The sequence below is a fragment of the Aplidium turbinatum genome, chromosome 18 (genome assembly GCF_918807975.1).
Source record: "Aplidium turbinatum chromosome 18, kaAplTurb1.1, whole genome shotgun sequence".
NCBI classification, from domain to species: domain Eukaryota; kingdom Metazoa; phylum Chordata; class Ascidiacea; order Aplousobranchia; family Polyclinidae; genus Aplidium; species Aplidium turbinatum.
Genome location: NC_137489.1, coordinates 11,577,768 through 11,604,166, shown reverse-complemented (window position 1 = coordinate 11,604,166; position 26,399 = coordinate 11,577,768). Strand labels below are relative to the sequence as shown.

Below are 26,399 nucleotides of genomic sequence, written 5' to 3'. Positions count from 1 at the left end.
ACAAAATTTTCGACAAGGCAGATACATTTTGTTTTTGAACAGCATCTAAAGCAAAACATTAAACATTGAGAAAGTGACCTTGTGACGTTTTTGAACAGCATCTAAAGCAAAACATTAAACATTGAGAAAGTGACCTTGAGAGTAAGATAACCAAAGCTAATCACATTTTCGTGATGTCAACCACGTAGGCCAAAAACGACGTCAAAAATAAAATTTATGACCAAAAGGCATGTAGCCCAAAGGTGCAACAAGAAGTAATCAAGTAAAGCGTTTAACTTTTTTCTTCTTCATACGTGTTGAAATTTCTAGTTTGAAGATACACTCTTCAAAGAGAGAAGTCAACGTTTCAGAAAAAGGAGCACTGAGAAAAGTAGTGGTGGGAGCTAGCTTTAGAATAATTGCCTTCTGGCTAGGCTGGTAGGCTATCCTGTGCATTGAGCATTGTGAACAGTTTTTATAGCTAGGTAGTAGAACACTAGATGTGTTTATGTTCTGGAGTTATAAAGTAACACTAAGCAAGTTAGGAAACAAGAGTTTTAAGAAAACAACAAATTTTTTGATTGTCTTGATTGTTGTCTTTTCGATTTTCTTGGCAGCTTATATATTATACTATTCACATACTACCGTTGTTTGAAAGTATTTCATTACAATTGATGTTAAAAACGAAACAACTTATTTCTAAAAAAATGATTTTAAAACAATAGGCTACTATTCAGGCAAAAAAAAAATCATCAACATTTTCCATCATGCCACACAAACGCTGAAAAATCGTGTGTTTCTATTTTGAGGAAAATACAAATTTAATCGCGTTAGCCTATCCCATGCATATCAGTCATACTCATATCAGTGTTAAATGTTCCACATCTTTTTCAACTGCCACGCTTGAACCAGGCAACGAAGGCCTACCATGAATTATGAGACCAAGTGTTACGTTGTTTGACATCAGCGTTCACAATCCCAGTCGCCAATCTCCACAAAGTCCACATACGGTTCATATTTCCATGTTGATTTACGTTATGCGTACGAAACTTTTATCGTTATTGTAAGGCATTGAACCCTCCTAGTTTTGCATGCCACAAAAACGCGAAATTATTAGTAGTATTTCTTCTCAGTCATACAGGCAGCATGATTTGTTAAAACCTTTGTTTGTGAATGAATATTTATCAGGTATTTTAAAGTCTCATTGTAAATTATGTTTTTTGCACTACGGTACCGATTGAAAATTGTCATTTCTTTGTGGTGCAACTTTATAAAAAAAAATTGATACAAAGTCAGAATGAAAATATTCTGTGGTTTGTTAGCCTACTTGAATTTATTTTTTTAGCATTGTTAATACGCAGTTTATTGTTTTAATGTGTATCTTTTACGTAGATTTTAAGTGCAAAAACGGAGAAAACGTTTGGAGTTTTTTGAATTTTACTGAAGCGGTTCAATATCAAATTGAACGAACTGTCTCTAGTAGTAAGAACCTTTACAACCCGTCACCATGTGGCATATGCTGGAGAAAATATCTGAGCAGGTAAAGAATGTTTTTTTACGTTAAGTTATTTGGTGACAATAAAGGGAGTAGATAACATGGGGTGAGCAAGGCGGAATATTCTTCTTGACAAAGAAATTGTTCGAACCGAAGGGGTTGCTTAGATCTGACATTGCAATTGCATCAAATATTTGATTTTGGGCCATTTTAGTTACTCTAGTGTTGGACAAAACCTTTCGTCACTCAGTTGAAAAAAAAATCAAAGATTTAAGACGGGAAATCAACTGCAAAATTGTTACCATTATTGTGAGTTACTAAATCCTTTCGATGTTGAAATTTACTATTAGGAAGATAAGTTTTTTTGCAATTCTTTTGCTTTCTTACCAGAACAACTATTACAAATTTCAGAATCAAAATTGGTGTTTCAGCCTTACAGTACCGGTATTAGTTTTCTGTGAAGTTTTCTAATGTTTTTCATTAAACTAATTGGATCACTTCAAAAACCCATCAACCCGTGTTGCTAGTAAAATTTACCTTTTTACACCCTTCAAAGACGACTTAAAAAGGCAATTTTTGCTAGCTGACAATTTGATTCAACTTACACGTCTATTTTGACTTTCTTTTTACTCTACCAAAAGCGTGTTTTTTGAAGACGGTTTCTGTGACAAATCTCTAGCAACAGATATCAACCTCACCTACTGTAATCATATTACGGTACCTCTAACTTCTAACTGATGAAGAATTTGTAAAATGATAGATCTTTTGCCGCGTTACAAAGATTAAGGCATTGTCTTTAGAGATAGATTTTACAGAGGAAATGCTCACTGTGGAAGGAATAGAGCCCAAAATGTAGAAAAACTTTATTGTTTTTTTTCAAAGCATTCCAACAATTTTGCTCCTAATTTCTTATTGTTTTTCAATTCACAAATTTTTTCCATATAAGAACACAGGCTATGGTAGCTTGGTAGGGTAGGCCTACTTGTTTGGCGATAATAATAAACATGCTCTGACGAATGCTATTCTTTACAGGTCACCAAGTACAGCACTTTCTTGGGGCAGCTCTGGTACATTCTGGTCTTTGTCTTTAGGCTAATTGTAGTTGTGACAATCGGCGGTTCAGGTAAGTCCGTGTTTTTTGATGAAAAAAAATTGTTGCTTTTTGGCTACCAACTAACATATTCCAATAAAATAAAAGTTTTAGACATAAAAAACCTTGTTTTTTGCAAGTGAAAAAGTATGTTTCTAACTGCTTAAAGATAGGCTACCCGCTGCAATATGTCTTGTCAGTTGACTGAAGGATTACCTTTAGATAAATAATCGCATGGCGATCCTTTTAGAAACACAAATAAATCAAAGTAGGGTTGCAGGTGTTAATTTATTGTGATAACGTCAAAAAAGTTGGCGGTTATTTTTAAAATGGTCTGACTTGCATAAAGAAAGTGTTATTTAGAATTGAAGCATCCAGCCCACTTTAAAAAAGAAATAAACGTTCACTTCTAGAGCAGTTAGAGTGAATTAGACAAAAAAAAGTAGATTGGAGAAGACAAAAATTTAGTTTGAATTCAAAAACGAAGGATCTCGACTGTTTCCAATAACTTTGTGCCCAACAATAGGCTTGTATCATTGACAAATGGTTTCTCATTTATACCTAAACAAAATCTTTCGAAAGATTTGAATTTCGAAACATCCTTTCCCAGAGTAGCCTACTTCATATCATTTGGTGGTTGAAACCGATTTTGTTACAAGTTTATGAAATTTTTGATCATTGCACAAGCCTAGCTATTTAGTGGTGGTACAAGATACTTCAGAGATTGACAGACGTTCAGTACACCACTGGGGAAGGAATCTTTGTTCTTTCAAAATCACCACACGAAGCCAACTGAATAATCTTTTTCTCTGTTGGCGAATAAAGCTTCTTCCATCATAATTGTAATGTGCTGTCACAACTTCACTAGTCATCAAATTTGTCATCTCATAAAAATGATTTTCATGAAATCAACAAGAAACTTCGTAAACCTTAGTCAGGTTTTGCGGTTTTTTTGTCAGACTAATTGTTTGTGCTCTGTAAAACGTAATCTGGAAATTTTAAGCGTAATATTGATAGCAAGAAAATTGTCCTTTTTAACAGCAGTAAGAATAGTTTTATGACTGCTGTTTCAATCGTAAATTAATAAAGGAGGTTTCGAAGCTGGTAAGAAAACGAGATTTTTTGTTGGGAAGGATTTCGCAATCGAAAATTTCAATTCATTTTCAAAAAGATAAATCAAATGTTACATTGCTTCAACATTCCAATACTTCCCATAGAGGTCATAAAACGAACATAAGTAATCCCTCTGATTTATTAGCACACTCAAGAAGATTGGTCTTTTTTACATTAATTCAACGCATAAATAAGTTAAATCTATGTAAAAAAACGACTAATTTTGCCCGATGGGAAGTGGTGATTGACCCAGAAAGCATTTCTCTTCGTGTATTGCGTTTCGTGTGTCTTCAAAGCGAATTAGGTCACAAAACGTTTGAATTGAACCTCTTGCCCTCAATTCTATATGACATCACCAGGATTGACAGACAAAGAAACCCAAATCAAACACGTCCGTGGTGCCTGGTGGTTTCAAGATCGGGTTCCGTTGTTTTTGAAGCAAAAACTTACTCAAGATGTCACAAAATTGTATGAAATTATAAAGCTAATTACACGTTAAATTGTGGGCTTTTTGGTATGAATTGCTACTTATGTTCTGATCTTCAGCAGAACAATGGTTTGTTAAGCACATCGCCAAGTAATTTATTAATAGTCAATACCGCTTAATCGAACCAGCAGCTTGATTGGACCATTTTGTTTGGTCCCAAATCTAAATTTTAAATTGAATCTTCTGTACAATGTTCTCCGCTTAATCTGACCACTGCCCCGCTTAAACGGACATCACTCCCACCAAAATATGTTTAATGGTTAACGTTTTTTGATATTTGTGCATGTGTTTTTGAGATTACACGTCAAGACCAGTGCTTCCACTTTTACAAAACTAGATTACCACTTGTATTACCACATTTGTCCTCGGATTACCACATTTTTTACTGTGATTTTTTACCCGATCTTAACCGTATTTTACATTAACACAGTGGCTATCTTTACCCACTTGTTGCCATAGTTACTATTAGGTGTTGTCAGAGTTAGGATTAAAGTTAGTAAGGGTTAAGGTAAGACTTAGGAATAAGGTTAGGGTTTTGATTTTTACCCAGAACTAAAAAAATTTCTAAAATGCAAGTTTTTGTTTTCAACAGCTTTAAACTTTTTTCAAATTACGACAGAATTCCTTATCCGGCAACGCTATTATTTGGTTATATTTACACTATATAGTGTAAAAAAAGGCCTAAAACAACTACTCTGTTTATTAACAGAACGTCCGAAATAAGAAAGCAAAGTACCAGTAGCTTAGCCAGGAATTTTGAAAGGGGGGGTTTTGACGGCCGCCAGGCTTCGCTCGCCGGCCTCTTCGCCAAAGGCGACATCCAGCGGCGGGGGGTCTGGAGGGCCTCCCCAGAAAATTTTGAAAAATTACTTTAAATTTAGTGCATTCTGAGAGCATTTTCAACAAAAATGTGGGTATAAATATTCCTGTAAAATAGTGCTGTCTGGTGGCATAGCAAAAGAATAAGATCATGTTTTCTTCGGCATTTTTCGGTAATAAAGCTAAGTCTCTATGTTTTCTTGTTGCTAATTCCTGGTTGAGATGTTTGGTATTCGCAAAACTCGCTCTTTTAATGCAGTTTTGTTTAAAATTAGGCAAACTTTGTTTTAGAGACATAGAGACTGAAAGCATCATTCTCAATATCGTGACGTCACACGCGTGCCAAAGGGGAGGTTGTAACCCCCAACCCCCCCTAGCTACGCCACTGCAAAGTACTGTACTTGACACCGCAGCTACAATCTGAAAGACATCTTGATTATGAATATGATCACATGGTCACCCTACCTTCAAAGTCAAAAGTCAGGACGCATTCCAAAATCAAACCGAAAACAGCGGAACATGCTAGTCACATGCTGTTATAAGTAGTTTTTTGCATATCTGTTCGATTTTGGAGGACAACAGTTTAAATGCTCTTATTTATTGATAGTATTTTATGTCAAATTTTCAAAAGTTATAATTTCCACATTTTGGCAACATTTCCACACAAAATTTTCATTATTACCACATTTTTACCACAAATTTTTCATTACCACATTTTTACCACAAACATGATGAAAATTCCACAATTGTGGTAATTACCACAAAAGTGGAAGCGCTGGTCAAGACTAAACATTGGGCATTGTGTTATGTTCTCGCAAAGCTATTAGTGGCAAGGTTGCCAAATATTTTTTTTATTTTTCCAGCCCAACTGCAATAAATAGCCTGACCTGTTTACATGTTGAAACAAGCCATAAAGTAACCTAAAATTTGAAAGTTTGCACAAAAGTCCAACTAGAAATTTTTACTCAGAAATGATACCTGTTCTGTGAAATTTGGTTTGAAATGAAACCAAACGAAATCAACTACCACACCACTAGCGACAACGCCAAAAGACAATCAACTATAGATGCCATTTTTCAATTACTTTTATCTTGTGCGGATTTAGCAACACAGAGAAACACGGGCACGAGTTCCAGCTGCACTCTGCACATGAAGGAGGAATGGCAGCAAAACGAAGAATTTGTTCTCCCGGCTTACTTCGACCACCCACTGTTGTAAATTTGATTGAAACAAATACTGCTTTTTTTTTTTCTTTCCGAAACTCGTCCTTTAAACACCCTGTGCCTGTGCAGTTTAGCAAACTTTCGAAGAACGTATCGCAAGGCACGGACACAATTTTGGGTTCATGCCGTTGGTTCATGACGATTTTTGCGTCTGTAGATTTTTATGCGTTTTGTTTTCGTTTTGAGCGCATGACGAAACGAAATTACATGGATTTAAAAAGTAACGACTTCATACACGCTCAGCACAAGAAAATTTTATGTAAAAACGAAATGAAATCTAACAACCTCATTTGTCAGGCCTATTGCGTGGCACGCTATTTACTGCATACAAGTATAAGCGGGGTTTTATGATCTGGTCACTCTTTGCTTTGGAAAGTTTTTTCTAGTAGGCTACTGTACTCAAAAGTGTCTATTATATCATATTTGTAGTATTGGCATTGTGACGTGACAAAACAAAAAATATCTAAATATCTGATTGATAAAAGACAACGCACTTCACGAGCTCTGATGTTTTCAATGTTTGAATTCTCTCAACGCATCTTGAAAGTTTTGTTTCAAAAACGGTCGTATTGTTTTTTTGTCGATGACTTAGGCTAGCACTATTTTTGCGTTGTTCTTGAGTAGCACATAGAAACCCATAAGGGTTCTTTTTAACTTCAATTGCACGTTTGGACAAAGAGTTAGGAACCCTTTTGAAAACGCCTAACAAGTCTCTACTCTACTGTAAGATATCAAGAGAACTTTACATTGCCATGGGAAACAACAGGGCAGTCATGCATGTCGGCTTATTTTTACTTGTGAAATAAATCGCATTGTTTTGGATTAAAAGATTTTTTATTGACATCGCTACAGTTTTGTAGCCGTCGATCAAAATTGATTGAAATCAAGCGTATGGTTATTTTTGGCTGGCAATAATAAGGTTGGTTGATGGTAAGATATAAATCATTTGTTCATAATAGGCTTAATTTGGATTAGAAAAGTTTCAGGCGGATAGCCAATAGAAAACCATTTTGTTTTAAGCCGCTTTCATCACGTGTTGATGGACAGAATTTCATTGTTTGAAAGGAAATAGAATCTTTTGATGAACTTAGCAATCAGTAAAGTGCAAAGAAAACACCTGAGAGCTTTTGTTTGAAACAAAATATTTTAGAAAAAGTTTGCATATCCATTTTTCGAACAGTTCATAATTTTCTTTTCAGTGTTCAGTTCATAATTTTGCAAAGGGAAAGCGTACCCTTCCTTTATCCCATATCTTCCTGAATACGAGTTTTTTGTTCATATTTTTATAGAAGCCTTAAGTAGGAGTAACTTGAAAGGAAGAAATGTTTTTTTCGAAAGAAGTAAAAAAACAAGAATGTCAATAGTTTAGAATCTAATGCAACAAATGACATTATTAACAAACAAAGTAACGTTTGTTGAACATTTTCAGCAAAAGCTTGTTTAAACAATAGTTTAGTCAACTCTAGACTATAACCAAAAAACTGTCACGTCAAAAAAGTAACTTTGTGGATTACAAATGGTAATCGACGTCATAATGCAAAATACATGCGTGCTGGCGTGCTCATTTAAACAAATCGTGTTTTACCTGTAGGCCTACTCGTCCGTTCCAAGCGTCAGTTTGAACTGACTGTAGTAAAATAAGTACAAAAGTATTGTAAGTCTATCTTCAATTGATTTTCGCATGAAATTGCTTCAATAAGATATTTTTTAGGTTTGTGTAGGAATTTTTCAATTTTCTTCTCGTTCATAGCCGTTTGATAGCAGTTAATTTTTAGAACAATGCAAAAACGCGTTTTTGAGTTTAGGCTGTGGTATTTATGGCGATAGCTGTTAACTCGCAATTTAGAGGGACAAACAATTAGCTGGACTCTCATTATCAGATTAACCCAAAAGCTGGATTCCTATTGGCATCAAAATGCTTGGAACTTTTCTTTTACACTAGGTCCTAGGAGCATATGGGTTAAGAGGTTTTGTGCTTCATGAAATGGTAGGCTACTTTGGCTGATGAGAAGCAGGCTACCTTTTTACAAAACTTCAAAAAAAAGTATGCTACATTTCCGCAAAGCTCGAAATTCAAGAAAAAACAGTCCACCTCTGCAAGACACTGAACATTTTTAAAATTGGAAAACCTAATTCTCTGACATTCTGTTTGGTTTTTGAAACAAGGCACAGTTTATTTTTTATTTTTTTGCTTTTTTTTTTTTTTTTTTTTTTATTACACAACAATAACAACACAGGTAACAAACACAAAAATATTGTACTCATCAGCACATCAGCAAGATGCATGCAAGTTCTAGTTCACAATCTATCTATGTCATGTGGTTCCATTTCAATTGGTGTTTTTTCAAATTCTTAGACTTTACGGCGATCACTCGCTCTGATTGCTGAGTTTCTTTCACCGTTTGAATAAACTGGGAAATTGTCGGGTAAGCTTCGGCATATTTGCATCGATAAACAACATAACGTGCGCATAAAAGTAAACAATTCAACAAATTAGAATTCACAGTTCCAAACAGAATCAACTGGTCATTAGCTATGACAGGGTATCTCAGTTTTGCTGATATCCAAGAAAAAACATCTTCCCAATAATTCTTTACAACATGACATTCGCAAAACAAATGAAAGGTATTCTCCGTAGCAATTTTGCAAAATGTACAGAGGTTGCTCTCCTTTAGACCAAACGCAAACAACGCGTCATTGGTCACAATTGCTCTGAGGTTCAGGCACAGTTTATTTAGGTCAAATATGGTAAAACGCTTTGCGAAAGCGCCACTAGTGACCAGTAACCTACAGATTACAGAAGCTTAAAAATACATGTGCACTGTGCAGCTCCTAAAAAAAGCAAAAAACTTTGGAACTCTTCCTTTTTGTAGTCACTTAATCTTGGACAAACATAGAATACAGTTAGCCTACAACCCTGCACAATCATTGCCATAAATAAACACCAGAAAACCAATAAAACAGTGTTTTTTTTATTACTAAGTCCATTATGTTGGTTATTTGTTTGCAGTGTACGGCGATGAACAGTCTGCATTCAAATGCAGTACCGACGTCGTGGGTTGCCAAAACATTTGTTACAACGAGTTTGCAAAGATATCTCACATGAGGTTTTGGTCCTTTCAGGTAAGAAAACTCAGACAAAATAAAGGCAAGATCATACAGGAATTAATTTTTTTAAACAAGTTAGCCATCATAGACAACATCAGTAAACTATGTAGCAGATAACCTTCGAATACTTGCCCCGAGGCTTTTGAATCTCGACAAAGTGACTTTTCTGTAATGACACACCTCAATCTTTTAAGAGCCGTGTTTTTCTGATCATCAATTATAATATTTCGTACAAATATGTCAGTTGAAAATTCCTGTTATGAAATTATCGCCACAAGCAGTGCAATTTTTCGTCAATTAAAATAGTAGTCTTAGCATAGTCTATAATTATTTTTTGCTCTTGACTTCTATTAAGGATTTCACCGTAACAAGGATATTACTTTATTTGTTAAAGGTTAAATACCTGCCGATTTAAATTGTTTGTTAAAGCTAAAGACACCTTGAAAAGATTGTATTGTACTTTTCCGTGTTTTTTGTGTTGAACATTCTAAGATTAAACACAATATATCATATTGTTAGGTGTTAGCCGTTGCTACCCCTGCAGTTCTCTTCCATTTTTATACTTTGTACGTATCTGGAGAAATCGCAAAACTGAAGATCACTGAAGACAAACTAAGAGTTATGGAAGAAGGCGAACAACAGTTACTGCCGGTATGCGTCTAATGAATTTAAAGCTGGCTAAGTTTGTACTTTGGTGTTATTTCCAAATCTTTAAACATTGAATAGTTTTCCATGTTCATTTCATGCAAGCAGTTCTGTTTCTCGCATGCACTATTTTTTCGTTAAATTGATTCTATTTTGTTTAGGCCCTTTTCAGCTCCCAATCATTAAAAACTGGTGAGACGATTTTCAAAGCAATGCTTTCAACTGCAGAGGAAATAGTTTATCTAGTTATTTCTATCTTTGGATTGTAACTAAAATGTTTAAGCTTAACTCAAGTTCAGATGACTATTCAAAATCCCACATGTTTTATTTTTCAGTGCTGTGAGTTTGAATGAGATAAAAAAAAAAACAGTTTAGTTCCAATACTGTTTAATTTTTGATCTGATTGACTCAGCGAGATTGACTGCTGGTTCTAACCGTTTTTCTTGTGAGCACTTATTTATGCCTGGTGTTTTTCATGCACAGGGAGACCCTCAAGTTGAGAAGGATTTCCGAAAAATGTCGAGAAGACGAAAAAGCATTGGCCACGTCAAACATAGGCAGATTTACTCAGGAAATGAGTTGAAAGACGTAAGATAATTGTGTTGAAGTGAAATTATTCGACCGCCGTGTTTGTTCAACTCTTATATTGATAAATTTTCTAATTAATATATTTTGAAATGTGAAATATAGCCTGATGGCTTCTTCAGCAACACACATGTGAGTTACATTGTTGGCAATGGTCACGTCGATGAAACTGTCAAGTATCAGAATTTTGTTGCGCATGAAAATCTAACCTAATCTTGAGTTGTGTTCAACAAGTAAACGGCCGAGCTCAACAAACGGTTGAGTGTTATCTAAGCATTGTTTTCAGTGGATACTCACAAGTGTCTTAAACTTTATTTTGAGTACCCATCCGTTTTTGCCTTGTGTACATTTTGACAAGGTCTTAGGCTACTGTTATGCCCTCGACCTTATCACTGTAGCGCCAATTAGTGTAATTAGTGCACTGTTTACTTTTCTACATAACGGCCACTGATAAGAAAGAACATAAATTTGACATTTGCTTCAACTACGGTGATTATTTCTCTTTTTTTCCTCTTAGGAGTCATTTATTTTGCAAAACCTTTACATTATTTCTCAAAAAGCTTATTATAAAATTATTGCTAAATACTGAATTTGTGGCCAAACCACCATCAACTTCCACAATTGCAATCAAGCAAGTTTGAGCCATTGGTCGTTGCATGTAGATCATCAAACTTTAGAAAACAAATTCAGCTATAGAGATAGGCCAACTTGAGTTGCAATTGACTTTTGCAACTGCAAGTTCAGCGGTCTTACTTGCAAAGGATAAGATTGCTTAAGCCTACAATGCTCCATCATAATAATTCTAAACCGACATCCTGCGAAGCGTTTTACGAAAACTCATACACTCGTTTAACATTCGTAACATGACGCGGCTACGGTTTTTTTGTACAAAACTAATCATTAATCAACACACCTGAAACTTACAGGAAGAAAAATTATGTTGTGTGAATGTCTATTAATTTTAACTGTTCTGCTGGGGCTTAAGAAGCCGGTTTGGCCACGTTATGTGTCACAATCGCGACTGATATTTTTTTTCTCGCTTTTTGATTACCGTAATTTTGTTTTACTTTAAATTCTCACTCACTTTTGATCTAACTAAATAAATAGTTTTGTTTGTGAAAACGATGTAATGATTTATGTAAAAACATGTGAGAAAAACGAAAGCTTTGTCTTGGAATTCGCAAATTTACAAAAAGTGCTCATGCGATAAACTAAGATCAGGGTTTCCTGAAAAGTATCATGTGCAATAGGGTGGGCCGTTTTTGACTTATTTTCGAAATTCAAAAACGGCTAGTCATAAAAAGTGGCACATGCATGAAAAAATTGCGTGTGCAAAATTTCATCAGTTTGGGGGTGCATCTTCTGCCCCCGCAGGGGGGTCAAACTTTCAATTTTTTGAAAAAAAAAGGAAAATTTCACTTTCCGTTCTAACATAATTTTTTTTATAATTTTTCTACTGGCTAGTTATAAATTGTAAGTGGGATGTTATCAGAACTTTCCTATGTAAAGGCATGTTCGAAGCTTAAGGTTTACTGCCCCCGCATCGACGATCAAAATGCTGAATTTTCACCAATTTGAGATGCTATTTTGTCATTGCTCAATAAACAAACTTGTCGCAAAAGGGCGAGATGGTGTTAACGCTGTACGCTTATTTATGTTCTGTCCATTAACTAGCCGTTTTTGAATTTCGAAAAAAAGTCAAAAACGGCCCACCCTAATGTGCAAACAATGATATGGAAAAATTTATTATAGAATAAAAGTCGAAAATTTTTGTAGGAATCATGGCCACCTAGTAGATATGGCCAGCTATGTTACATATGAAGGCCTTTTTACAACGGGCCGATAGAAAAATACTTGAAATTTTGACGAGCAAAGAAACTGCTCTTACTGGCATGGGGTACAACAAAGCAGATATTTTTCAGACTTGTTAGGCGTTTTTAATGCATTTAACAGGTGCCTGACCTTACATTTAGACATATTGCATTACCAAACTACATAATGAATGGTGCAAATTAATAATTTGTAAGTGAACAAACATCTCAAAATAAGCAATAACAACAGCACGGACTATTTTTTTACAACAGAAATAGTGTAAGGACATGCGAAAATAATGATATATGTTTTATTCAATGAAGTGGGGGGGGACTACAAAGACTATAGTGATTATGGTGACGGAAAAAAGACATCCCATAACTACAATAGAATCTTAAACTACTTTTGCCTTTGCTTAAATGCTACAATGTTATCCTTTCTTTTTGACTCATTTATAATATTTTGGTAGTTATTAGTAGTATATTGGTAGTAACCTAATATATATTGGTACCTAATATGGTACCTAATATGGTAACCTAATATATATTATATATTGGTAGTAACCTAATTATTATAATAAATATTAACAACAATTTTCGATGCAAAGTGGTTGCCCCAGACCACCTGTGCGTCACATGCCAACTTTACACTGTAGAAAAGATATTTTTTTAAAACATAGGCTAGTGCATAGCTTTTCGACAAGGCAATCCACATTTGCGTACCTCTTTTTCAACAACATCTAAAGCAGCAAAAGCACTATAAACAAAATCAGAAAGTGGCTGAGAAGGCACATTGAAGCCTCCCTTGACAAATGCTGAAAGTACAAAGGAGCTTTAGCTGCAGAATCAGCTGTAAGTAAACTTTTGCACATTGCACATTTGGAGCGTTTAACAAGTTTTTTGCAATATAACCGGCTATTGTAAAGCCAACTTCTGCACTATTAGAAGATAATGTTGCGTTAAACATTTCATTGACAACTTCATCCACATCTTCCTGAAGCTTTTCAAAGCTTAAAAACATGCATGGATCACTTGCAGCTAGATCCTCTTTCCAAAATTGAATATCCCTTTTCAACAAATCTTTTTGCACATGCAAATTTCGATCTACTAACAGCTTCAGCAACCTTGGGAAAGCCAGACAACTTGTCAGAAATAATGTTGTAAAAAATCAAAAAGTTTTATTCCCGACAGTAGCCTACTGGAAACCATCTGGGCAGTGTGCCTCAGTTATGTCACTGAAAATAAGATATTCTGTTTTTCTGCGAGAAGTCTACCAGTTCATCAAGTTGTTTTATATGAATTTTGGGTGCTTTTCGTGGAGGTGCTGGAGTTGGTAAAGCTGATGGAGTGATGGCGTTTTAATGCTTGAAGTGAGTGGACTGTTAGAACTGGATTTAGATGCCACTTGAGGTTATTTCTTTTACCATAACTTATAAATTTCTCTTCAAAATGTTTCATACAAAAAACAGACTTTTTATAGGCTCCCAGTTAGATCGGTTAACAAATTTTATCCATTGCGGCAGCAACACTACACTATATCCAGAGGAAAAGCAAAGTTTGAAATATTGGTACCAGAAGTGAAGTAGCCTGATTTGCAACCAAACGCAACGCATTTGTTAGGCATTTTGTCACTTAATTCCTATAAAATGCAATGAAACAACAAGTCCATCATCTACTTGAACATGTGAACTTCAGATCATGACCGATTCGTGGTCATGTATAATTGTATAGGCTTTCATACATTGGTCAAAGAGTTACAATATTTTGCTGATAGAAAACGATTGGTTTATCTAGTTTAGTTTTGCAAACATGAAGTTAACCTGCTTTCCTTTCGTCAACTGACTACAAAGTTAAAGTAGGCTACAGTAGCAATTAAAAAGTATGCTGAAGTGAAGATACAACTAGGTCTGTAGCCATTGCATATCAGAAGCTTGATTTGCTCAGTAATCAGCTGCATAATTTCGGTAACGTGCATTACTTTTCTGTGCTTGTTGCTTGAGAATATCACATGAAAACTAACTTCACAAGTGCACATATTGTGCGACTTTATTGTTTTCCTTTTCACTCTAGCTGCTAGACTTGCCTATGCTGTGACTAACTGCGTATGAGTTTACTTCATGGTTCACTCCCATCAAGCAAAATGTCCAGCTGCGCAATGTTTCAGCTCTCAATTTACAAACTTTCTTTACATTGAGTCAACGTCCACAAACCTGCGATTCATGTCTACATACTCTTAAGGCAAAAGTAATGTGGTTTGTCTGCCGAACTGCTACGAAACAGTCGGCCCGGTATTTTAAGGCTTCAAAATGTGACATAGCCGGTCATCTCTACTAGTATGGTCATGTAGGAATATAATTTTTGTACGTCAACGCATGAGCCAAGATAGCTAGAAATGGTTGGTGCCTTTGCGTATGAAAACTGCAAACATTGAATCAATATAAAAAAACACCGATTTTGGAAATGGACATTTCTCAACCTTTTTCTTTATTGTAAACAATCATGTTTTGCTTCATTTAGTTTAAGATTATCTTCCCACTGGCTTTCGAAAACAGAATTCCTGACTAACCTGCTAAACATCCTACTTACTCATTCTCGACCAACTATCCAACACTGTGAAAGAAACGCGTCATCTTAACCACCATCTTTCTTTCAGGTTCCTTACACAAACAAAATCCATTACGCTTACTACGTCAGCATCATCATTCGCTTGGTGGTCGAAGCCGTATTCATATATCTTGGTTATCTGCTGTTCTTGAACATGGTAAGTCTTTCCAGACAACAAATCTGTCGATTTTTACATTGATTCGACGTTGAATCAGTGTAATTAGCAAAATTATTACTCCGAAATTAGACTTGTTGGTCCAAAACAAAGAAACTGGACTTGGATTTTCAACTGGCCTGTTAATGTGAACACTAAAGACAAGAAGTTCTGTTTACGAAACGTTTGCTCACCCATAAATTTGGTTCATACTTTGTACCTATGTTTTTATATCTAATTTAAGCGAGACCCCTTTTTATACACATTTGCATTAATTTATAACCCGGACAATTTGTACTTTGGCGTTTGGCTGTTTAGCCTATTCTATGCATTTTTGTAGCAGTTTTCTCTTCAGTGAAAATTATATGAAACACTTCTCAGCAGGGAAACGGCCACTCCACATTTTAAAAAGCATTTTTAAATGCTATTTCCCCTGGGGATATGAACCGATCGCAAGTGATTATAAAAAACGTCGTAGAACTGGTTTACTGTTTTTAAATTAGTGTGTCCATGAGAAAAAGATCAGTTAAATTTATTTCCCTGTCACGTCTTGTTTTTAGTGTTAGAAAACGTCTGAAACCCATTAGATTTGGCTTTTTTTCATTTTGGCGTGCGAAGTGCCGCGTGTTGTAGCTGGTGCTCTCTTTTTTGTTTAATTTACGTAAATTAAAAACTGTTCATTTAGCCACTTCAAAAGAGAAAATCATTGTGTGTTTCTCAAAAGTGCGATTAACACGTGGTTGCTAAAAACACAAACTATCTGAAGATTAAAATACTTCAAAAGAATTTGGTGGCCAAAGACACAACCGCTGCAGTAAATATCCTGTTTTCAAATACAGCGTTTCCGTACTTTTGTTAGCCAACGGTGCAAAAACGAGTTTTAACATGTATTTTGAAATGAGCAATGACATCCATAAGAAAAATTGGCCTTGTTAACATCGTTTCATCGTATATCGACGACAACTTTGATGACTGAGTTACAGTAGAATGTGTTTAGCGTGCTCAGTTATTTATTAGAAGGATCGTTCACGCTCAATCGATCACCATAAAATGCAAATTTAAGTGCAGAGTTGCTGTTTAAAATGAACTTCTTATGACTGAGAAATCTTTTCAAACGTCTAAGCAGTTGTGGTCAACTCAGGTCAAAGCACCTTTGTCCAGCATTGTTGTAGTCTACCATGAATTCCATTTGATTGCTTTTCAATGGGGCATGAAGGAGTAAACGGTCAGCCATTTGTTCTCTGCTGCATTTACCTTTGACAGAACCAAACCCCACTTGCGCAAGCGGTGGTGGAGGTGGCCAACTTCTGTTTTCAACAAATTGACTTTGACTCAAGGGGTTAACAAATTTTTTATCGACAGGCCTCCGTTCTTGCTGTTGGATAAATAATCCCGATGCGTAATATTAGTAGTCGTTAACATAATCGAGTCGTGAAAACGCCACTACGACACTCGAAATGACGTCGGTTCGACACCGCTCAAGAGCATGTTCTTGTGTCATTGGCAAAACACTTAAAGGCATGCCTGAAGGTGGACACGAAGATTGGTTTCCTTGCCTTCCCGCCCACTTAATGTTTAACTACCGGGCGTAAGCCTGGATACGACAAGAAAAAAGTGGCACGCAATTCATCTGGAAAGGTCCAAAATTGACAGAGTTTAACGTTTTCAGGACCCAGATTGCAAGTTCCATCCCAACCATTCGATGTGCCCCAGCAGCAATCATCCATTGTACTTTCTCTGGATCAAGGTTCCCGCCCATTATAGATGTATGGGAAACGAGGGAAGCGACGTTTACAGCGCCTGCCACATGCACGTTCGCGATAAAGGATATGTCCCTTGTTTTGTGTCCCGGCCTTACGTGAGTAACATCGTAAAATAACACGGGTGGCTTGTTTAAAATGTGTTGTTGGGTTCAATTAAGGTCGAGTGACTTGTGGTTGTATACAGAGATTTGGTACATAGTACTGAAAAGCTATGCGTTGTTTATTCAAATGCGCTGAATGGTTGTTATTTGTTTTGCTTCAGAAAGAAATAACCTGAAAATGACGACATTTATAAAAATTCTGAACAATTTACATTTAGACTATGCAAACAAGCTTGTTTTTTATTGTTTGTTCGGTTAAAGTAAGATTTGCTTGAATCGGTTATATTTACAATTTTGGTAAAGAGGTGACTTTCTTCAACCATTGACAGATAAAACCAAGCAACCACACGGCATAAAGTGAATATAAACTATAAACGTGTTCGGCCATATAGAGCGAGAGCCAGGTCGATTTATTTGACTGTCTGGGTCAGTAAGGTTTGACAAGTGTTTCTAGACTGAAATTTTGTGTAGATTTCAAAAATAAACCTCTTACTTGCACTAGCCTGACCGTTTTTGTTATATTAAGCATTTTCCGACATGATACCTGTCAATATCGCTATATCCGACTAAGGGTGCACCATTTGCCCCCGACCTTTAGCAAAAAGCCTGAACATTTTTTTGCTTATGAGGTTATCTTAGAAAACAACTTTTGCAAAGTTTCACTTTGATTGGACAAAGTTTAACCGCCCCACCTGGCCATTTTCTAAGGGGACTAACAGCATTTTCTTCACATTATCGCCATTAGATGGAGCTGCTTACAAGATACAACTGCATATTTACTTTGGAAACATACCCCTCTTCATTCTGCATAATTTAAAACAAAAATTATCTGAATTGGCCAATGAAAAGCAGAAATATGGGCAGTTTTGTACTCTCCCTTAGCGCAATACTGCCTCTAGTGGCCAAAACATAACAACAATTATCTCCTTAAATGTTCACCCGATTGAAGCAAAACTGGTGTCTAACCCCCCATTTTCAAGGGTGGTGAGTTCATTTTTGCTGCTAGTTTTAAATATTCTAGCCACTAGGTGGCAGAAAACCTGCTTTTCATAAGTTTTAAGCTAACGTAACCGCTTGGACTTGACTTCAAATATGCAAAGTTTCAACAAATGCAACTCATTGAGATGTATATCATTGAAAACAAACAAACAAAGAACAGTGCAACATCTATTGTAGTGATAGATATTGTACAGCAATAACCTTACACGAATTTCACATCATAAAGGTCACACAGGTAATGAAACAGTAAACTCGCAATTAGATTGTCAGATACCATGACGCTGAATCTATTTTCCTATTTCTTTGGTTTGGTAATTTTTTTCGGGAATTCTCTACTACTTGTAAAATGTTTTGGTATCGTTCTTCCTTGAGAGCAGTCCCATGAAAATCCAGGACCAGTTTGACTCCTCGCTCTGCTGTGTCATTAACTACACTGATGTTATTCACAATTGTTTTTGCAATTTTGTAAGTCTCATTGTCATCCCAGCTTTCGATAGGTTCACTTAAAAATGCTGAGTCAATTTTCAAGATTTTAAAAAATGACCAAGAGTCTTCTCCAATATAGTCCTGGAGATCCCTAGATGTGTCTGCTGGGAGTTCAGGGAAACAAGGTTTTCCAAATCCAGAGCCAAACCTTTTTGTGCACACATCGTCATTTTTAACTAAGATCATTTTTTGTGCCATCAGTTCTTTGGTTGAAGTTTTCACACTCTGACTGAAAAAAGCCAACGGTATAAGCTCTTCTGTCAGATACCACATATGTTTTCCAAAACTTTTCAGAGCTACACCGGCAATGGCACCATCAATTGTTTGATAATTAAAGATGGAGTGAATAAACAGTTGGTCATTTTTTGGAGCAGTTGATGGTTCAGGAGCAGTTAGCCACGACCGGATATAACAAAATACAACAAATTTCACAAAGCGGCGAAGTTTCAACAATGACCTCTTCCAAAGATTTTTCCTGAACAATAACATCATTTATTCATAAGAATATGCTTGCAGTACGGTATCAAATGTTGGTCTAATACACAGATAAATTTGCATACAGGGTAAGGTTGTTACACTTTCTTGTCTGTTCTGATTTAATGTTCGTTTGGTGTTGTTTATCTAATTAAACAATTTCTTAATTAACCATGGACACTGGACAGTGCTGTTTCGACCTTTCGGGTCTCTTCAGCATGGTGACTATGACCTAGAAGCACAAATGCACAATTTCTTAATGTTGGAGGTCACTTACCTTTCATATTATCACATATTTTGGATCCCAATAAGTCCAGCTTTATAGCGTATAAGAGCTTAGACATCCAGCGCGCTTTGTGCAAAGCACCAGATCTGTTAAATGATTTGAATTTTTTTTTGTGTTATCATCAGCAAGGTAAAGAAGAGTTAATAGAACCAACTCCTTGTAGTCTCCTCTGCTAAATGGGTGTTCAAGAAGTCTGTTACATGTTTCAACAATTTCTTCTCTTTTTTCAGCTAACTAATGTGAAATATCAACAAAATCAAAGTTTTTGTCTGCTACTGGAATGGCAGAGAAAGATTTCTTAAACCTTTGGAAAATAGTAATTTCAGGACTCTTTGATGGTTAAATTTGTAAAGTGTCTCAAACATGGGTCAACAGTACACAATCTCATCAATATGGTGACGAAATGCAAACCAAAGCAAAGGCTTTGAAATAATCTTTTGCAAAGCCACACATGCAGCTGTTTTAGCTCTAGTGTTAGAGCTAGTGGTGTCAAACACCATTCCAGACAAGCTGCTTTTACAGTCCCATACCTTTATGAGCTCATTGGATGCTTTGGCAATGAGCTCACCTACGGGGTCAGAAAATTTGTGTGGGATAGCTGGTACCCCTGGCAAGTTCGTAGCTCCAACCCCTGACAAAAGGATTGACAGTCTTTCTACTTTCTCATTCCCTTCTAATGTATCCATAAGCTTACCATCCCAATGGATGTTGGCAACTGATGGAGGTTTCCAGTTTCCTATAATTCTTTCAGAGATTGTTTGAACGGTGGCCGGTCGATTGGTCGAAAGACATTTGGTCGACAGTCATTTGGTCGACAGACATTTGGTCGACAGGACGTTTGGTCGACAGACAATTGGTCGACAGACATTTGGTCGACAGGACATTTGGTCGACAAGACATTTGGTCGACAAGACATTTGGTCGACAAGACATTTGGTCGACAGACATTTGGTCGACAGACATTTGGTCGACAAGACATTTGGTCGACAGGACATTTGGGTTACAGTTAGGGTTAGGGTAGGGTTAGGGTTAGGTTAGAGTTAGGGCTAGGGTTAGGGTTAGGGTTAGGGTTAGGGTTAGGTTAGGGTTAGTTAACCCTAACCCTAAAATGAATCGTTCTGTCGACCAAATGTCCTGTCGACAAAATATCTTGTCGACCAAATGTCTGTCGACCAATTGTCTGTCGACCAAACGTCCTGTCGACCAAATGTCTGTCGACCAAATGTCTGTCGACCAAACGTCCTGTCGACCAAATGTCCTGTCGACCAAATGTCTTGTCGACCAAATGTCTGTCGACCAAACGTCCTGTCGACCAAATGTCTGTCGACCAAATGACTGTCGACCAATTGTCTTTCGACCAATTGACCGGGTACCGTTTGAACTGCTTCAACCCGATATCTCTCAGTGGTAGTGTAACTTAAGTTTACTTTTGACATATCACCATCTGCTGTATCGATGACTGCATGCAACACAGCAGAAGCAGCAGAAGAAAATTGTTGAAACTTCGCCGCTTTGTGAAATTTGTTGTATTTTGTTATATCCTGTGGTGGCTAACTGCTCCTGAAGATCAACTGCTCCAAAATATGACCAACTGTTCATTCACTCTTTCCTTAATTATCAAGCAATTGATGGTGTCATTGCGGGTGTAGCTCTGAAAAGTTTTGGAAAACATATGTGGTATCTGACAGAAGAGCTTGTACCGTTGGATTTTTTCAGTCAGAGTGTGAAAACTTCAACCAAAGAACTGATGGCACAAAAAATGATCTTAGTTAAAAATGACGGTGTGTGCACAAAAAGGTTTGGCTCTGGATGTGGAAAACCTTGTTTCCCTGAACTCCCAGCAGACACATCTAGGGATCTCCAGGACTATATTGGAGAAGACTCTTGGTCATTTTTTAAAATCTTGAAAATTGACTCAGCATTTTTAAGTGAACCTATCGAAAGCTGGGATGACAATGAGACTTACAAAATTGCAAAAACAATTGTGAATAACATCAGTGTGGTTAATGACACAGCAGAGCGAGGAGTCAAACTGGTCCTGGATTTTCATGGGACTGCTCTCAAGGAAGAACGATACCAAAACATTTTACAAGTAGTAGAGAATTCCCGAAAAAAATTACCAAACCAAAGAAATAGGAAAATAGATTCAGCGTCATGGCATCTGACAATCTAATTGCGAGTTTACTGTTTCATTACCTGTGTGACCTTTATGATGTGAAATTCGTGTAAGGTTATTGCTGTATAATATCTATCACTACAATAGATGTTGCACTTTTCTTTGTTTGTTTGTTTTCAATGATATACATCTCAATGAGTTGCATTTGTTGAAACTTTGCATATTTGAAGTCAAGTCCAAGCGGTTACGTTAGCTTAAACTTATGAAAAGCAGGTTTTCTGCCACCTAGTGGCTAGAATCTTTAAAACTAGCAGCAAAAATGAACTCACCACCCTTGAAAATGGGGGGTTAGACACCAGTTTTGCTTCAATCGGGTGAACATTTAAGGAGATAATTGTTGTTATGTTTTGGCCACTAGAGGCAGTATTGCGCTAAGGGAGAGTACAAAACTGCCCATATTTCTGCTTTCCATTGGCCAATTCAGATAATTTTTGTTTTAAATTATGCAGAATAAAGAGGGGTATGTTTCCAAATTAAATATGCAGTTGTATCTTGTAAACAGCTCCATCTAATGGCGATAATGTGAAGAAAATGCTGTCAGTCTCCTTAGAAAATGGCCGGGTGGGGCGGTTAAACTTTGTCCAATCAAAATGAAACTTTGCAAAAGTTGTTTTCTAAGATAACCTCATAAGCAAAAAAATGTTCAGGCTTTTTGCTAAAGATCCGGGGCAAATGGTGCACCCTTAGTCGGATATAGCGATATTGACAGGTATCATGTCGGAAAATGCTTAATATAACAAAAACGGTCAGGCTAGTGCAGGGGTTCTTAACCTTTTTTCCCTTATTACCCATTTCTGTCCAGATCAAAGTCCCATTACCCAAAATCTAATTTTATCTATTTTACCATATTAAAAATATAAAACAGCGTTATTCAGCAAAAACAACATTTAATGTAAAGAACGGCATCAATAGTTTCAGTGAGACATTTGCGCTTTTTTTTTGTGTACAATCGATGCAATATTGGGTGCGATTTTGGATACTGCACAAAGCAAATCTGACTTCAGATCTAACAGCTTGTTTCGAAATTTTGACTTCAAAGCAACAACACTTGAAAATGCTGATTCACAGAGATAAGTGGAAGGGAACATAGTCAACAATGTTAGTGGTTTTGCACAACTTTTGGATATGCTTTTCCCATCATTTTCCCAAGTTTTCATCTTCAAAAGAATATAGCTCGCTCGTCTCAACACTAACTCTAAATGTACACTTAGCTATATAAACTACTTCAAACAACTGCTAACAGCAACGCAGGCATCAATCTTGCTTATAAAACAACTGTAACTGAACTGATTATACAAGAAAAATCTTACTATTATGTCGCAAAAATGAAATACATAAAACCGTAGCTAACTGCTCTAGGCTGCTGCTGAGCTGAGTCGGAGTCTGCCTCGCTTTCTGACCTAGTCTTGTTCTAAAACGATCCCTGTTCCATATCTAGAAAGCTAAAACCTCAATTGCTAAGGTAACAAGGATCAGTAGTCAGTAGATGTAACAGAAAATATATTTCGCATTTGTTAGTGCGTCGTCAGTTCCGATAAAGGGCAGTTAAAACCTACAAGTAATGTTTTAAGTAACAACTTAACTGCCCTTTATCAGAACTGACGATGCACTAACAAGTGCGAAATATATTTTCTGTTACATCTACTGACTTACTGATCCCTGTTACCTTAGCAATTGAGGTTTTAGCTTACATAAAACCGGCAACAAAAATGATGCGAAAAATAAATCACTATGACGAAACAATTCTAAAAATGATAAAATATCACTGTGCTTGTTTGGTTGTTTTGAACGGACTCAAATAATAAAAAAAGCATGAGTAATACAGCAACTTTACCACTTACAGCTGTGACATTGTTTGTTACATCTATAATTCTAAATATTCTGGTTCAGCTGATTACCCACCTGCTATCCTGAAATTACCCACATGTGGGTAATTACCCATAGGTTAAGAACCACTGGGCTAGTGCAAGTAAGAGGTTTATTTTTGAAATCTACACAAAATTTCAGTCTAGAAACACTTGTCAAACCTTACTGACCCAGACAGTCAAATAAATCGACCTGGCTCCTGGTCTAATACACATGTTTGCCCTTATTAAGTAACGAAAAATAACTGGTTTTACATTTACATCTACATTGAAAATAAATAACTGATCTACACAATGAACTGAAAAACGAAATGCATAAGAATGAAACGGCAAAGCAGGGGAGAAAGGCACCTCACATTTTTGCCTCGCGGAATTAACCGCCATGTGGTGTGTCTTTCTCTCCTGCTTTGCTGTTTCATTCTTATGCACTTTGTTTTTCAATTCATTGTGTAGATCAGTTATATATTTTCAGGTGTAAAATCAGTTATTTTTCGTTACTTGAAAAGGGCTAACATGTGTAAGGCCGAAAACGTTTGTAGTTTATGTTCACTTTAATGTATTATGTTAAATGCCGTGTGGTTGCTTGGTTTTATCTGTTTATGATCGGTTACATTTGTAGCCTACAATACTATACTGGACATCAGAATGCAATATATCAGGCCACGTAGATAGAGAGTTTCGCTTCACTGCTTTATTGATCTTTACATCCCAAACGCTGCAATGATTTCCGTTTCGGCGTTTACAAAACTAGTTGGGTGATTATGATGGACACCCGATTTTGTGACCATGACATATATAGATTTTGCAATCAGATCTTTCAGTATTAATGGTGATATTTATTCTCTTAGGAAAAAACCGTGTTTCTGTGCTACATGAACATTCTGAGCGGAATTTGTTTCCTGATCGCTGCTCTTGAGCTTGTGATCGTGACCATCCGTCGATTCTGGAAAAACAGAAAGCCGAATCAAAAGTATTTTGTTTAAATATTAGCGTTCGTGATAAAAAAATCTTTTGACTATATGTACGATGTTTAAATGCCGGTCCAGCGAGATTTAGCTTCGTATAATTACCAGGAGTGCTGAGTTATTTTGCGCGAAAACAAGCAATTATGTTTTGTCAGATTAAAATAGTTGCATGATGACTTCAATAGGCATGATTGAACTATCCTTTGGTTTCCTTTCAACTACCACAATAATATTAATCTGTACCAAAGTTCGAATTAATTTACTTTTTTAAGCAACGAGTCGATTATGATGTGAATCTGAATTTCGATTTTGACGAGGATCGATAAACTCGAGAGGGTTGAAAAAGTGTCAAAATTTAAAAATTTTATTTACACATGAACACTTTCAATGTAATTTTATGATTTCAAAACCAATTTCGGTTGAAATCTTTCTCTTAGTTGACAGGATGAGGAACGGTCGGGACATGATTTAAAAACCGCTTGTTCTTTGTATTGAAAGCACCTGTTTGCTCTACGACGTTCACGATTGCCTATATAAAACTAAGGACCGAAAGAAATTACCAGCCTGCTTAACTCTACCAAAGAAGCTTCATTTGTTACTATTGGTTTAGACACCTGCTTCGCAAGGCCTCTAACGTTCGAAACAGGAACGAATCAGTTTTCTACCACCCAAGTAATCCGTCTGCACCAAACAAGAATTACTACGATGAACAGCATTGGGGCCACAACTACCCCAGTCTAGGAGTGCCTGTTCGCATTGCAAACAGTAAGTTCTTTCTATCAATGCACGCACTTGAACTGACAACACAGCTTAAACTACAGTTTAACAACTGCACTTTCTTACTGAGCTGCAAAACTTCAAAAATCCCTGCTCTTGTTTTGATGCCAGAAGTAAACGAAATTTCATGTTTTTAAGTCCAAATTGTTTACGAGTCAAAAGAGTGCAAGTTTTTTAAGCATTAAAAACATGCCGACTCTTGATTCTTGATAAAGATCAAAACTGATTTGTCATGGCTCAGCTTCAAGCTTTTGCAGCATTAGCAAAGTTATAGCTCACTAAGACAAAAACTTTCACTTTCATAGACACTGCATGTAAAGAAAAAGGCAAGAAAATTACAACGGCCTATTGCTGCTTATAGATTGTGCTGTTGAGTAGTCGTTTTTACTTCTAGGGTACCAAGATCCAGGACACAATCCAATAGACAAGACCGTCAGAATAAACGATGAGGAACGGAACAGCAACAAAGAGATGGAAAAAGAGAATTACTCCGATGATGATTAAGCTGTTTCCCAAACAACTCATAATAGAAACAATTTTGTTAGTGCGTTTATAATACCATGCTGCAATGAAAGCTATGTCTTGGTCTAACCAGGCTTTGTAAATTTTGATTTGGTGTGCAATTTGTGGGTACTGCATTCCCTGTAAACTGCCTTGAGACTTTACTTTCATGACTATGAATCAACATCCTCTAGACCCCTTTAGTTTGTTTTTCCGTGTTTCATACTAAGTTTGCTTTGTACTTTTTTTAAACGTGCCACCATAAAGTGCTCCAGACTCATATGCTGTTATAATTGACTGTAGGAACCTTTTTATACATTTTTGGCCGTACTTTTTTAGTGATTCCAAATATTGCAGGTTGTAGAAGCGTACTAAAACGACGCCTACTGCTGTATATTACATGTGGAGTGTTACACGCATGATATTTCGTACTTGATTTAGCGAAAATTGAACGATTAAGTTATTGTTTGCTGCCTTTCATTTTAGCGTTACGGTATTTAAAAACTGACATCGGGTCTTAGTTGGCGGAGCAGATTAGTGGTGCTTGAAAACGAATGTGTATTACCTAGCAATCATATCGCTCATGGTGTTGTTTTTGTTTAAAAATTTCTCTACATCAATAGGTGCTGACCTGTGCGAATTTGTTACCTACGATTAATTAGTATTGAATCGTCGCGAATGTGACCCCAAGAGTATTCTCATTTTTTTTAAACGGTTAATACAAAACGTGCAAAACTGAAACTGCCAAATTGTTTGCGTTTAAGCTGAAGCCGTTTTACCTGAACATTGTTTTGCATGTAGGCCATTGTCTGCTATTGTAAATAAACGTTTGCATATGTGTTGAAACTTAATGTGGGTTGACTGGGTGCAACCCAATGATTTGATACCTCTCGG

At 36.4% G+C, this 26,399-nt stretch overlaps 1 protein-coding gene across 1 annotated transcript; it reads left to right on the top strand.

Moving 5' to 3' along the window:
- Nucleotides 1-1,354: 1,354 nt before the first annotated feature.
- Nucleotides 1,355-26,351, top strand: LOC145787588 (gap junction beta-2 protein-like). The gene is made up of 10 exons (XM_082599358.1): nucleotides 1,355-1,519; nucleotides 2,507-2,597; nucleotides 9,217-9,329; nucleotides 9,834-9,965; nucleotides 10,443-10,547; nucleotides 15,009-15,116; nucleotides 16,783-16,971; nucleotides 24,111-24,232; nucleotides 24,838-24,992; nucleotides 25,399-26,351. Exons 1-10 carry the CDS (start codon nucleotides 1,487-1,489, stop codon nucleotides 25,506-25,508), a joined length of 1,158 nt encoding a protein of 385 aa, XP_082455484.1. The 5' UTR covers nucleotides 1,355-1,486; the 3' UTR covers nucleotides 25,509-26,351.
- The last annotated feature ends 48 nt before the right edge of the window (nucleotides 26,352-26,399 follow it).

Coding starts and splice junctions, on each gene's coding strand:
- LOC145787588 (XM_082599358.1), top strand. CDS start 1,487: ATGTGGCATATGCTGGAGAAAATATCTGAGCAG. Junction 16,972..24,110: donor GTTTTGTGTCCCGGCCTTAC/GTGAGTAACATC, acceptor TTATTCTCTTAG/GAAAAAACCGTGTTTCTGTG. Junction 24,233..24,837: donor AACAGAAAGCCGAATCAAAA/GTATTTTGTTTA, acceptor CTATTGGTTTAG/ACACCTGCTTCGCAAGGCCT.